General features: G+C 35.7%; 1 protein-coding gene across 1 annotated transcript in view; it reads right to left on the bottom strand.

Moving 5' to 3' along the window:
- Window positions 1-12,338, bottom strand: part of LOC104627902 (usherin-like) — a 44,734-nt gene extending 32,396 nt beyond the window's left edge. Inside the window, exons 1-5 of the mRNA XM_010296304.1 lie at window positions 12,306-12,338; window positions 11,706-11,764; window positions 11,518-11,578; window positions 7,270-7,465; window positions 3,357-3,998 (exon numbers count right to left, since the gene is read on the bottom strand). Coding sequence (XP_010294606.1) covers window positions 3,357-3,998; window positions 7,270-7,465; window positions 11,518-11,578; window positions 11,706-11,764; window positions 12,306-12,338 — 991 coding nt within the window. The remainder of the gene's footprint in view (window positions 1-3,356; window positions 3,999-7,269; window positions 7,466-11,517; window positions 11,579-11,705; window positions 11,765-12,305) is intronic.
- Between the last annotated feature and the right edge of the window lie 260 nt (window positions 12,339-12,598).

Below are 12,598 nucleotides of genomic sequence, written 5' to 3'. Positions count from 1 at the left end.
GATGTCATACTGCCTGAACTACTGTAGAGCAGTGAAGGATTTGGTATGCTATTTTTTTATAATAAACTTTTAGAAATGATCTAAAACTTTAGCTAAGTTTCTGGATACTACCAGAAGTGGCATGTAAAAATAAAAAAATTTTTAAAAGTACAAGTGAGGGGTAGGAAAAGGGGAGAAAGTCCTTCCCCCGACTAATTTAATTAAATTAACATGATTAAATGTAGATAAAAGAGAAGAGACACCGGATTACAAATTCATACTGTGTGTCACAACCATTATTATTATTTACTTCCACCACCGAGAATTTGGCAGGAAAGCATAAGAAACAACTTAATGCAAGTTCAATTTACAGCAAGGTTAGAAGGGCTCATAAAAGTTGCTTTATGAAGGATCCGCTGTTGTATAATAGAGCCAATTTCCAATTTTAAGACAGCCACTGCAAATCTCTACAAGATCTATGTATATAACTAGTATTATGCTTATTCTTTTTCAGATTTTTTTTCAACTCAACCATAACTGATCACATTTGTCAATCAAACATACTCTTCAAAAGGAAGAATGAAAGTCACAGCAAAGTATTCAGCCTTCTTTTTTAATCATACTGTTACTATTTCTCCCACTGTATAGCTCATGGAAAAGGAACACACAAACAATTCCTTGGCACTTTTACATGCTTATCAACTATGGCAGTAATGCTTATTTCTTAACTACAAGCTGTGCTTCAAAATCCACAGTTAACAAAATCAACAACGTTGCCACAACATACTTCACATTATTCTGGCCAGGAAGAGAGGTAGTACGTACACAAAAACTCAGTATTGGTGCCTGGCCACACATCCTGCATGGTGGTTACATCTTTTCTGTACTATGTTACCATTTCATGAAAAACTGTGGTCACCGAGTAAAGAACTTAAAAAATGCTTTTTTCTTTTTTTTTTTCCCCCCAGCTTTGCTGCTCTCATAACAGGATACAAGACCTGCGTTGAACAGGATTTGTATGGCACAAATTCCAGTTGGTGTGGCAACACCGTCCCGGAATGAGGCAAGGACAAACTATTCGCAACTATTTGAGGGCTGGAAAAATAAAAACAAAACCAAAAATGTTTTCTACCACTGCAACCTAGGACATCTCAAAAGCAAGTGTATGTACAAGCTAAAACTCCTCTTTCACTTGGTTTCATGTTAGGATCAAGTGTTCCTCTCTTTGCATGTACCATTATTTAAAAAAAAAAAAAAATTAAATGTACAGAAATCTACAAAAAATGTTACTTGTATGAGAACAAACCAGAAGAGAGCAGGTCATGGATATAGCCTAACAGATGAAACACATGGCTGAATGCTCTGGAAAGAGTTGTTTTTTTGTAAAAAAAAAAAAATTTCTCATGATAAAATAATTTCCCAAAGTTACATCCAGTTTGAATTCTTCTCCATTGGCAACTCTTCCTGCATTAAGATTTTGTTAACTTTTGGAAAACTCTCAAATGTTATCAAAGCATACAGGAGATGTGCTACAATGGGACATTATTTTGAAGACCACTAGCTACAACAGAATTACACAGAATAAAAAAGAGAGACATATAACCTATATTCCACTAAGGAAGCTTGGACCCCAGAGTTGTCCCAACAGCCTAAGAAGTCCTCAGTATGCTTTCAGGTTGCCAGTTTTAACTAATTAATTGCGTGCTTTTCATTAGGCTGTTGGCTACATATATACTTGGAGTACATTTTCTTATCTTTGTCCCAAGGCAAAGCCATAGGACATGTTTAGAGAGTACTTGAAACCAATTAAACTCTTCCATACTTCTACAGCTTAATACCAGTATCACTGGCAGGTGATACTCACCCCTGTTTTATAGAAAACTCTCATTTGGAACATACTAAACAAAGAATATTTATATAAAAGTTAGATATGTTAAATGTCTAAATGAGCTTATACTGGGATCAACACTTAAAGGTCACCGAAAATACCACAGTACACTGCACTACATTAAGAGCAATACAATGCTTTTACAATGATAAGGTTTTACACTTACACCTGCAGAAGAAACCTCAGTGTTCAGCACATTTACGCTTACACTTATTACTTAGAAAGTTTAAAAATAATTCTTACAAAAAGATTTTTTAATTTTTTTTTTTTAACGGAACTATTGTGGAAGTATTCCTTCGAGTGCCATGTAAGCTTTTCTACAAACCAGTCTGTTCATACTATCAATTAAACCTTTTTAAACCTTTTAGTTCTGCATAAACCCTGACCTTTCTTTTTCAAGGACAAGGGCGGTCACTGACTCGGGAAGACTTGACATCACTCCTCTGCCGATCTCTGATTAAGTGGCTGCTGTAGAGGGTTAACAGGTCAAATAGCACTGGAGGAGGAACTAAGAAAAACAGAATGCTGCCTTATTTATTAGTATATGTACCTAAAATAATTTAAATGAAAGTATTTTTAAAAATACTTAATGGAGGTTAAGCAGCTTTTTTAACCTCTGTTCAAATTATTGAATGGCATATTAAAACCAATGAAGCTATAATGTACCTTTTAATGTGACCTGCTACCTTAAATAAATTACATATGTATTTAACTTGAACTACATCTGTTTAATATTGTTACTAAGGGTAGGTTAATATTACCTATAGTTTCACTCTACCCACCTACTTTTTAAACCAAAAACATTAAAATATAACTACAGAGCTTCCCACTTACGATGAACATTTAAACTCCGTTTACAGTAATATGGTACAAAATCTTGAACTGATACCCAATAACTGCAGTATCACCTACTTGTAGCACCAAACTGTAAGCAGTCCTTGTGAAAGCCAGCACATCCTCAACACAGCAAGGCAGGCAAATGGTTTTTAAGTGGCACGTTTGCCAGCCTCATCAAAGTTTAAGCAACCATCTTGGTACCTCCTGCCATGCTCAGTTTTATGCGTGAAGTGCCCTTCCTGAAGGGCTTGCACTCTGCCTTCCAAATACACATTTTTCATTACATGATAGCTGCTGTTTATCAAACTATGCTAGTTTACCTTTTATTCAGTGAATGGGCCATGACTATTTGTATATTTTCTCAATATCTGGAAGCACTAGTCTTAACCTTATTTTGGACATGTTGAAACTGCAGTAATAACACAAATTACACAACCTCTGGCAATAGAATGAGTATTTGATGGAGATCAGGACCTTGATACTTCCTTCTCACTAACACAGTTAGGAAGAAATAGAAAAATAATTAACATAAGTCAGAGACATGTCTGACATGAAGCTTTCTTAAACACATACTAAAAACTATAGGAACAATGATGATATCCAACAAAGCAAAACTTACTACATCAAATAGATTGTCTTCCAGTTTCCTTACCTGGTTTACACTCATTACACCTTCTCCCCTGACGCTGAGGCAAACAGACACACTGTCCAGAAACGTGGTCACAAACTGTTCCTGCCAGTGTGCCCAGAGCATCACAGTCACAACGCTGGCAGCCGAGGAGGTTGCTCATGCTGAGGTTGTATGTATGGAGTGTGCACTGACTGCACTGAAGGCCAGTTACACCAGCTTTGCAAGGACACTGTCCCGTTGATTTGTCACAAAGCAGAGAGCCATTTACTGTACCTGCCTTATCACAATTACACGGCAGACAAACAAAGGAATGACTTTCCTGCACTTTGCGGTAGCCATCTAGGCATTCGTCGCATTGTCTTCCTCCGGTATTTGGTTTACATGCACATTGCCCTGTCTTCACGTCGCACGTGGTTCCAGAAAGCGACCCTGCAACGTTACATTCGCAAGCCTTACAACCAGCTTCATCCAGCCCATAAAAGTTGTCCACGCAGGTGTCACAGTGAAGTCCTTTCACTCGTTCTTTACAATTGCACTGCCCAGAGAGAGGGTTGCAGAACTGGTTCACCGAGCCGTGGCTGTTGCACCAACAAGGCTCACAGCCATCTTCGTTAGAATATCGGAGAGCTTTAAATCCAAAATTGCAACTATCACACTTGAGACCTGGAAGGGGAAGGAGACAAGGTATTAATAAAAAAAGCTGAAAAACTATTAATCTCAATTTTAAAAAAGGGATAAGTATACTACACTTGAGGAAAAAAAAGGGAGAGAGAAAGGAAAGGACTAATATTCTTCACCACCATAATTAACAGGAATGAAAGGGCTGCGCAAATCAATTGAATAAGAGTGGCACACCAAAATTCTGTTTACTTCTCCAATTTGTTTCAGAAGTGATGCGTTTCTGCTGGCTTCTCAATACAATTTAAGATACTTCTGCAAGAGATTCTTTGTAACATTTCTAAGACAAACCAGAATTAATCTCTTTGTCCCTCAGAACAGTACCTGTTGCACAATCAATGCTTACATGAACCCTTGACCCTATATTGTAAAAATGCAATATACAGGGAATTGCACTGGGCTTTCAATCTGTTTTGAAAACAGACTTATATATTGTATTAAAAACATTAAATATACTCTAGGACATCACAAGTTAGACTAATTATGATGAATTATTTATTTAACACTGTACTTCAGTTTTAACATTGATTACATTTATGTTAGTGTTTATTGTTAGCCCTTATGGAAAACAGAAAATATTTTCCATAATCCAAAATGAAATATTTTTATCCCAATGTATGATTTAGTTAACTTCTGCAGTACATTAAAACCTAAACTGTTTTCTTCATACTTCATCTGGTAGTTTCATTAGCTTTGTTTTCAAAGACATCACTTGCTTTATCCCTGCCCCAAGGGATGGCATTTTCATTTTAGTTTATAAAAACATACATTACAAGAAAGCAAACTAGATTATTATATGAGAAATGCAAATTCAGTTATGTATTTTCCCTTGCAATAGGAAAACCCTTCACTATGAAGCCATCACTTAATTGTTGCATACAGAAAAATATAAATACAACGTCCTAGCAAATATTGTCATCATTTAAAAAATAAAAAACTATACAAAAATACATCTAGCAACTTACATGTAGAAAAATAAAACTAAAAATGGTAGGAAATGCATTATACATATGGATAAAACCTCAAAAACTCCAACATAAGGCAAGTTCCTTTAACAGTGATGAATGACTCACCTAAGGCATATCATTTAATTTCAATAAGGAAAATAAAAAAGGACCACTATTGCTGCAAATTTTAAAAATAACTGTATTGTTAACAAGAATTATGACTCATTTTGAACTATTAAAATTGGTCTACATGGATTCATATCATATCAGTTTTAAAAATATGCGCAGTGCTTATTTGAATATGCCATACATATTCCTGACAGGTAATCTATTCCTAACGATACTGAGGGAGGCCTACAGGGCATCACATTCAATGTTAACAAGTACAGGGGAGTTAGCACGCTTGGCATTTAATTCACATTCTTCTACCTTTTTATTCTAGATGAATGACCTACTTTAATAAAATTATTGGTGCTAATGTATTTTACTGGTGATAGAATCATTAGTAAGATTTAACAGTTGTGTTAACTCTAACAGTTCATGTTTCATAACACCGCAGTCCGTAGTTGCATTTTTCTGTTATCATGTTTGTTTAAATAGATAAAATGGCAATAGACAGACTGCTCTAAAAACCCATTCAGAAATCCAAAAAGAGCTCTTCGTTAAAAGTTTGCTGCACACGTTCCGGTATACAGAAGCTTATTTACAGTTCGTTTGAAAAACAAAAGATCCCGTCTGGAAAGAATTATGTCTTTATCCTGTGAACAAACACTTGCGTAACTACAGCCTTCCACCATATTTACAGCTAAATTTGCAGAACGCACGATTTACACATTTCTTGTATGACTATTTCAGTGGAAAAAAAAAATATTTCTTACTGTTTTCATCAAAGGGAAAAAATATTTTAAATAATACGTAGACAATCAAACACATGAGAACCAGACTGTGCATTTCTCCTACACCAAACTCCCCCTGAGTTGAGAAAGGTTTTCACAGGTGGACACGTGAAATGTAGGCAAATAATATATAATTAAGAATGCTTTGAAGTCCGTTTTATTGAATGCAGACAATGGTTTTAAGATGCATGGAAAGTCACAGAGATTATTGACTCTTAGCACCCTTTTTTGTCACACGGAAAACACAGGTACTTGGTATTCCACAGCAAAGAGGATAGAAACTGCTTGGGTTTATGCCTGTTCAGAGTTATTTTCATCGTTTGTTGTTAATTTGGATTTGCTCTTGGAAATTAAAAGAAAGAAGACAGAGTTTTACAATATTACAAATAAGTCAATATTCACAAGTCAGTGAATTATAAATTAAGAGATTCTTGAACACTGTTAATATAATACAACATACAACCATGGTTAGCTGAAAAAAAATTACTAATTGTGCTAATAACAAAGCAGAAAAAGATATCTTTTTTCTTTTTTTGAGACATATGTATAGTCTGAGACATGTACAGTTACCATGCAAGGCTCACTTTATCAGGAAATTCTCCTTGCATAATATTCCCATATATCAACATTTCAAAGTGTATTATATATACTGTGTATTTTGGGCACTTGATAAATTTTGTCCTTATGTGGCTGTGGCTCCCCTCAAATATGCTGGAAGTAATAAATTGCTATAATCAAATCTAATTTCTGAAAAATACCTGTGGGAGTAACAAACAAAAAAGCACGTCTTGTAAAAAAAATGATAAATAACACAGAAGGCAGCAGTTTATTATAATCAGCTTGGCATTGAATTACAAAATTAAAATTATGTGGCCCTTGATAACTAACCCTAGCTATGTACATGATCTGTGGAATTATATTGACTTATTTTGCATTTCATAGGAACAGTTCAAAGAAATATAATAGAAAAAAAATGGATAGATTTATCACAAAGGACCCTGTAGCACAGAATATTTTGAGAAAAAAATCCATTTATTTTGGTCTATTAAAAAAAACTAGCATGGAAACTATTTGGTTAGAACTCATTAAGTATAAAACATTTTGAAAAAGTGTTAATTTCCTAAAAGAAACATCTATGCAGTAAGCAAATTACATTATTTCTGTGACTTATTAGTATGAAGCTATGTAAGCTAATGTAGCTATGCCATAAAGAAACTTCTAAAGGGTTGATTAAGCTTCAAGCTGTAGTTTGATAGAATTACTAAATTAATAATTTTTCAACAGTTAATTTCATTCATTTTTATAATCTGCCTTCAGCAAAGAAGTTTACTCTACTTTTCATTTAGAAATCAAGTGTGTTTTAATTCCAGCGATAACAAGAGAAATGGCTCCAAACTCTTGCATTACACATACCAATAACATTTGCTTTGCACTTGCACTGGCCTGAATTTTGGTGACAGGTAATATCTCCATTGACTGTCCCAGAGGTATTACAGTTACAGGGACTGCAGCCGTCAGGGTTTGACTGTTGTAGATTGTAGAATCCTTCCTGGCACTGATTGCATTGTCTGCCAGACACATGTCTCTTACAATTACACTGGCCTCCAATCTAGAAAGATACAAAATATTATAGAATGATGAACATAGCTATTTTTAGATGATACATTCATTAGCAACAAGAATGGGAGTATGAGTTGGGGAGGAGAAAACTTTAAATGGAACAGAAAAAAATAAACCTGTGTAACACACACTTTAATTTGCTGAGAGAGAGGGAAAAAAAGAAATATTAAACAGAGTGTAACTATTCAATTTTTAAATAGAGCTTAAATGTCCTGTTCTTTCAAAACAGAAGGAAAAAAGAACTGAGTAAACAATGTGACAATATTTACCGTCTGGACAGAGAAAACTGCAAAGAATAATTACAAAATTGTGTTGTATAAATGGTGACTTCTATTAAAACAAACAGTACTTTTTTGAATCACAGTTACTGCAAAATACACTATCATTTTCAGAGGTCAACTTTTGCATTTTTTTGTTCGGACTTATTTACTTATTTATTTTAGTGAAAATGTTAGTTAAATAAAAACAAAGTGAAGTTCAAAGATTTCCATTCTGATTACTCATGCAAGATAAATATTCTCTTCCTTTACAGAAGGATGTGATCCAACAGCTCAGTACCTGAAACCCGCTCCCTCTTTTCTTGGTTCAGCTGGGATCCGAGTGTTCCACTTCAGTGGTGGAATATAAAGGACCTCTCCCACTCCCCAAATGGGTAGCATTGCTATTGGGAAGGAGCTGAGGCATCCTTTGTTATGCCTGGGCCATGGTCTGGGAGGATTTGTCTCACATCTTGTGCAATATTTAAGGGCTCCTGGAAAGCTATCTCAATTTCAAACCTCTGAAAGCCAGAAAAAAAAAAATCCCTATATTCATCACTTTCTGATATGGTGGGAAAACTGACCACAGGGAAAGGGCAATGGCACAGGGATGGGGAAACGAATGGAAGACATCAGTCAATAGATGACAACAGGGAGTCAAAGCAACACAGAGGTGCAGGAGATGTGAATTGGCAAAAGGTTTGGGATTCGTCATCAAGGAACAAAAGAATTACTTTACTAGCTCAAGTGTTCTGCGGAATGCAAAGAGGGCAGCAATTAAACTCTGTCATAAGTAATTTTCTCTGGGTCAGTGTATTTTTTTCAGTGCAAATATTTACAAATATGAAAAAGTACAGTGATTCAAAACTAATTATTCATCTACAACATCAACAGTTGTAGTTCAATATACTTTGCTTTTAACTAGCTACCAGAAAAAAAAATTTCCCTTAACAGTTGTCCTTTTCATCTTAAACCTATGAGTCAGGCAAAGCTGAAACAACAGGGGAGTCCTGTGGCATTAGAGACAAAGCTGCTTGGAAGTTCCACCTAAAATACCTGTTATTATCACACCCTCCAATCTACAGTAAAGCTCTAAGCTTTATTAATAGAAGACAAAATAGAGTATTTCAACATCTAAGAGTAAATTCTCAGTGCAGAAAACACTGAGTGAAAATTAGACAGGCATGTGTTCCTACCCCTTCCTCATAAAAGGATTCTGTAGTCCAATAAAACCTCTTCAATATGCTTTCATGATGGAGATCTATTACTGATGTATCAGCCACATTTTTCAGGAAGATGAAGACATTAAAAAGGCAAGAAAACAATATTTTATAAACAAAAGGCAAGTACACAAGCAAGTATAAAAAGGTAAGAGTTAAGAGACCACAACATCAGAAACCACAGCAACAAGGATTTTCAAGTTATTCCCTTTTAGATTGCATTTGATCTAGATATTTAGTTTATTATAAGAGACCCAGTCATGCATCATAGCCATTCATCAGAGAACTCACATCTGAAAAGCAACTCCGAGTTTAATCCTAAATGAAGAAAAATACCTAGTTTAATACATAACTGTAAAAGAAACATTTTGTGTTTGTGACCATAGCATACTCAAATTACACAATAGCAAGTATTATACAAAGATACCTCATTAGCACTCAACCATACAACTCATACCCAAAAAGACTTTAAAGTTACTCCCAAAGCTACCACATAAAGGAAAGCATTACATATAAAAAGTCGTCTTCAAAAAGTGGAAACCGGATCAAAATAAGGATGTTAAATAAGAGAGGATAAACACTACCAAATTTTAAAACCAGAAGGAGGCAATACAAAAAACAGCTTTTAATGAGCAATATGCTTAAGGCATGAAGGAAAAAAAAAAAAAAAACCCCACACATTTTTCAAATGTCAGAAACAAAGGAAGACTACCAGAGAATCAGTGAGGGCAATAAATAATTAAGTGCTATGATTAGCAGATTCAGATTGGACATCATAACTTTTCACTAAGAGGGAAGTGCAGCATCATTAACAGGTCCCCAGAGGGGATGTGGAATCTCCATCCCCAGAGGTATCAAGACTCATCCAGACAAAATCATGGCTGACTGGATCTGGCGCTTATAACAATCCTGCTTTGAGCGAAGCAGATCACCAACGAATGCTTCTATGATTCTGTGTAGCATTCAGGAAAGATAGAACCACGACAGAGACTGCAAAGGAAGTATTTCACAGCTGTTCGCTATAAAAGAGATTTTACCATTCTACATCAGGAACAAGTTTCAAGACTGGTTTCAAACTGAAATGTCAAAAGGAAAAGATTTTAGCAAAATCTCATGTGTTGAAAAGTGATTACGCATCAGTCAAGAGTTCTAGATGTACTGAAATATAAAATTACTGAGTTTTTAATTACTTAAATAAAGCTCAGTAAAAGGAATAAAAATTATAAAAGTTACATCAATTTCCTAAAAAGGCTGTAAGGAAGCTTCTGAGATCTACAGAATGCAGATTTACAGAGCGAATTAATAGAAAAGAAAACATGAGAGTGATATATTGGAAAAGATTGGTACTTTTTTGCAAATAAAAATCATGCTTCATGATTCTACTGCATTTCTTTAAGTCAGCAACACCTGGAAATATTGCATATACTGAATCAAACGGATGATCAAAAAGTCAAATTAATTTCTACATCAAGCAGTACAAGCTTAATGCCTGAGGAATGCTGACTATAGGTAGACTATAGTAGACTACAGTGATGAGTCCAAAATTAGCTATTATCACTCAAGAAAGGAGCTGTTAAAGCTGCTCCATTCCCCCTAAAATAATTTGAAAGCTCTGAGGCAGTTAAAAAGGCAATAGCAATACCAGAATTATTAGGAAAAGAACTGAAAATTATACAGAAAATTTCATTCTATCATAAAAATCCATTGTGTATCAACATTTTGCACAGTATGTGTATCTGGTTACCCTCTCTAAAATAAAAGAGGTCGCAGAGTGAGTAGAATAAGCAAAGATACAAATGAAAAGAGACAAAAAAAATACTTTTCCATTTGGAAAGAGATGAGTAAGATGAAGGGAATACATGCCTATAAAATAATGAATGGCTTACAGAATGAATATTCATTATTTCTCACAATATAAGGAGAGAATATCTAGGAAATTATCAGCAAGCAGACTTAAAAGAATGAAAAAATTATTTTTTTGTTTTGAAGTGCATTAAAAATTTAGATTAACTCCATATGTGGACACCAAACATGACAACTCAGACGAAATCCCTGAGTTTGGCTCAGGTAGTCCCAAAACCATAAATAACTGGAAACTAGAAAAGTACACCACAGAAGGATCGTGCTTCTTAACACCAGCTCCTAGTAACTATCAGAGAGGATGCTGTGCTAGATGAAAGTCTCATTTCATCCTGTATGGCTGTTCTTGTCATAAATACATGGAAATCCAAGTCTAATCATGAACAAATGGTAGTCTTTTCCAGATGCAACAAGTGAAATGTGTAGATTACTGCATGCTAAGAGAAGGAAAGAGCACCAGTACCTTCAGCATAAATTTAAGTGTCAAGCTATTACAAGAAGCAGTAATTTCCACCCCATTCAGCTGCAGAAAATGTATGTCCCAAAACTTTCTCTTAATAGAGTGAAAAATTATGCCTGAAGAATAAATATAACACTTCAGAATGAGGGAGAAATAACTGGCCAACTGAAGAATGATTCAAATTTTCTCCAGGAACCAGCCATTTAAACCATTTGGAGATCTCCCTATATAAATGTCCTCCTACCTTGCCTGTCACGTAGAGAAGAGTTTTCCATCTGTAACCAATACAAGTGGCAACTGGTTTCCTGGTTACAAAAAGAGTGAAAGTCTTTCATAGCAGTTACAGGAAGGTATAGGAAACTCAAGTTTTTGTTAGAAAGGAAGGCTTATCAGATTGCTTCTTAACAGGTCTAAAAATAAGTTTCTACGTACCAGATGAGAGAATCTGTAAATAATCCACTGACATTCTTCCATAACACTGATTTCAAAATCTTGGGGAAAAAAGTCAAAAAGAAAAAAGACATTCTATAGACAAGACTAAAAGGAGCCTTTGATTGTGTTCACAAATCACTATTTTGTTTTTGACTTAGCTGTAAGTGTCTAGAAACCTTTCCTTTCTGCTGCTTCAGCTGTTTTCTGTCAATATAGAACATGAAGATGAAAGATACCTATTGAAATTTAGCCTCAGAAACACAGAATAACAAATTCATTTATATAACTCCACTTTAACCCTGCCTTCTATAGTAAGCACTGTAAGATACATGAGTATCAGCTAAGGGAAATATGCCACTGTAATGCACACCACATTAGAGTTTTTATCCTTCATATACTGCATACACTTGAAGTAGCTGTTAGAGAAAAAGTTGAGAAATATGGCTCAGATCAAACTGGTAGATGGAGGTGGGGGGAAAGTCATCAAAAGTCCTTGTAAAACTGGGAAGGATTGTAGGGCTCTAATTTCCTGCCCTGGATGCTAAGCTCTTCAATATTTTCAGTAGCATACTCTGAAGACAGAAGAGAGAATATGCTTACAAGCCTCACAGACCACCCCAGCGCAGGACGCATGGCCAGCACTGTCACAGCCCTGATGGCACCAAGCAGCCTTAATGGCCCTGAGCAGCCTCACTTGGGGCCTTCATCCACACCCTCCGCCCACAGCCCAGGAGCTCCAGGTAAGCTCCAGTCTGGGCACCCACACCTTGCTTGGGCTATGCTGCAGTTGTGCCTGTCCCCTGCCTCTTGGTAGGATCCCTTGGACTTGCCCTGCAGCCACATCTCCTCTCTCACCTCCCTGCTCCTGCTGCCCACACTACTTCTGATACAGG

The sequence above is a fragment of the Phaethon lepturus genome, unplaced genomic scaffold (genome assembly GCF_000687285.1).
Source record: "Phaethon lepturus isolate BGI_N335 unplaced genomic scaffold, ASM68728v1 scaffold15571, whole genome shotgun sequence".
Lineage (NCBI taxonomy): Eukaryota > Metazoa > Chordata > Aves > Phaethontiformes > Phaethontidae > Phaethon > Phaethon lepturus.
Note: the sequence above shows the minus strand (reverse complement) of the source record. Positions and strands in the feature narration are given on the sequence as shown.